The sequence below is a fragment of the Engraulis encrasicolus genome, chromosome 6 (assembly GCF_034702125.1).
Source record: "Engraulis encrasicolus isolate BLACKSEA-1 chromosome 6, IST_EnEncr_1.0, whole genome shotgun sequence".
Lineage (NCBI taxonomy): Eukaryota > Metazoa > Chordata > Actinopteri > Clupeiformes > Engraulidae > Engraulis > Engraulis encrasicolus.
In genome coordinates this window covers 879,118-881,617 of record NC_085862.1, presented here as the reverse complement: position 1 = coordinate 881,617, position 2,500 = coordinate 879,118, and the positions used below count along the sequence as shown (strand labels likewise).

The window sequence follows — 2,500 nt, the reverse complement described above, 5'->3', positions numbered from 1 at the left end:
ACCCTTTCAATTCATGAAAAATGTCAAGGCACCCCAAACCAACAAGCCGTAACATGGCATCGCATCCGGTGCCACACAAGCTTAGAAAAGTAACACATTTGGAGACGTCACACAACCTACGTTTGAAGTTGCAGCTGACTCGGGCGAACTTTATTTACTTTATTGTGCGTAAATGGCAGATGAAAGATTCCACTGAATAACATTAACTTATCAATTTAGACAAATATGTATTATATTACATAATTTATTTATCAGCCAAGTTTCCGCGGCGCCCCTGAGGGGGGCCCCGGCCCCCCTGTTGAGAACCACTGGTATAGGTAAGCTGTGCTGGTGAGAGTCCATGTGCATGTGTCCTGGTGTCGTATTGGAGTTCTTAAACGCCGCCAGGCCTGTCAAACATGCTCTCTTATCTCTTCTCTTCTCTTCTCTTCGCCCCCTGGTCTCTCTCTCTCTCTCTCTCTCTCTCTCTCTCTTCTCTTCGCCCCCTGCTCTGTTATCTCTTCTTTTCTCTTCTCTTCGCCCCCTCTCTCTCTCTCTCTGTGGTGCAATGTCCAGCTCATGTATTCGTGTGTTTAAGATAATGTCCAGAATGTTACACAAGTTTAGCCTGAGTATCATCCTCCGTAGTGACCGCGCTGGCTCAATACTTTCGCTTGCTGACCACGGAGTCTGACCCTGCAGCCACCCCCGGCAGTTGGAATTCAGATATTCGTTCAGTATCTGAACAGCCAATAGGCTCGCTGATAGTCTAAGCCCCTCCCCAAGCCCTCTTACATATTCAACTGAAATACAACAACTTGATGATGGCGATGTGATGTCTGTAACCAGGACATTTGATAGTGCTTGGTGTAAACTGGGACATTGCCGTCCGCCAAGACCTTTGACGGGCTTTCGGCACTGACACTGCGCAGCTCTTGGGCAGTCACACTGGGCGTTTCTCTTCTGTTCACTTTAATGGTTTTAGTTGACAGTTAATATCTTCATAACAAGGTTGGAACAAGCGCAGCCCCATTTCAGCGTTACTTTTTTTGCTGTCACAGTCGACGCATATACACAGACACATTCTGGGAAGGAGAGAGGGTGGGGGCTGCTCCGTGGGCTGTGCATTTGGCGCATATTAAACAACGCAACTAGTAGTTTCCCAATAAAATTTGAATCATAATGCCGTGGATCCAATACTATAATATCATATAATATTGTCCTTAAGTCTGAGCGATGCATTGATTATTTGTTTAGGGTACGTTTTCTGCCAGCTAAATGCAAGGGGGAAGGGGGCTATATTAGCAAACAAGACGATTGCACAGTTAGCCTGCTAATTTTAAATATGATCACCTGGAGCTAATAGCCTTCACATGGCTTAATCCATCCCTGTTATCAGTCCGCTTGAGGTTTTTGCTTCGGGAAAGTGAAAAAATGAGGTCCTAATTAATCTTCAGATGGTGTCGGACCCTGACGGTGCCATAGGCACACGTTGTATGTCTCCCTGAAATCGTAGGTTTTTGACGGACCTCGACAAGTTCTACACTCCTTAGTTACCGTTGCTGAGCTCGGATTGGTTGGCGGCCGTTTGTGGGAGGGGTTTTGCGAAAGGCTAATTCCCTCATTAAGTGAGATAATTTCCAACTGCCGGGGGTGGCTGCAGGGTCAGACTCCGTGGTCAGCAAGCGAAAGTATTGAGCCAGCGCGGTCACTACGGAGGATGATACTCAGGCTAACACAAGTTCTCTTCCTGTTTTTTTTCTTTACTCTCTCTCTCCGTTTATCTCTCTCTTGCTTGTTCTGTTCCCTTTCTACTTTTCTTCTTTTCTTCTCTGGTCTTTTTCCTGTTCTCCTTTCTTCTCCTCTTGCCCTTTGCCCTCGTTTAGGGTTTGGGACCAACATGGTGGAGGAGATCTCAAATGTGTGTGTGTGTGTGTGTCTAACTGGTCTGTGTGTGTGTGTGTGTGTGTGTGTGTGTGTGTGTGTGTGTGTGTGTGTGTGTGTGTGTGTGTGTGTGTGTGTGTGTGTGTGTGTGTGTGTGTGTGTGTGTCTCCTGCAGGGTGTTTGGGACCAGCATGGTGGAGGAGATCGATGAGCAAGACGAGTCTCCTTTCCCCTCCGAGCGCTACCCGGACGAGGAATACGGTACGGAAAATCGTGTGTGTGTGTGTGTGAGAGAGTGTGTGTGTGTGTGTATGAGAGAGAGTGTGTGTTGGAGATGTAAACTAACAGCTCCAAATGGAGTTATAAACAGGGGTGTAGTGGGCGCGGTACGCGGGGGTACGCGGGGGTACGCGGGGGTACGCAGGCCACTCACTTCTCCTGAGGTGAGATTTTTTTAAAAGAACTACTGTAGTGTCCGTGTTTGAATACAGAAAGGGGGTTGACATGATCCGTTGCCTAATGAATTGATGACGTCAGAAATTGCGTATCCCCACTTTAAAAATTCCCGCTACACCACTGGTTATAAAACTCCTCATTGACTTTCTCAGTCATGTCTTACCATCACGACCTACATGGA

General features: G+C 47.2%; 1 protein-coding gene across 1 annotated transcript in view; it reads left to right on the top strand.

Annotated features, from left to right (window-relative positions):
• The window catches only part of suco (SUN domain containing ossification factor), a 119,903-nt gene that overhangs the window by 91,711 nt on the left and 25,692 nt on the right, over window positions 1–2,500 (top strand). Inside the window, exon 14 of the mRNA XM_063200347.1 lies at window positions 2,039–2,124. Coding sequence (XP_063056417.1) covers window positions 2,039–2,124 — 86 coding nt within the window. The remainder of the gene's footprint in view (window positions 1–2,038; window positions 2,125–2,500) is intronic.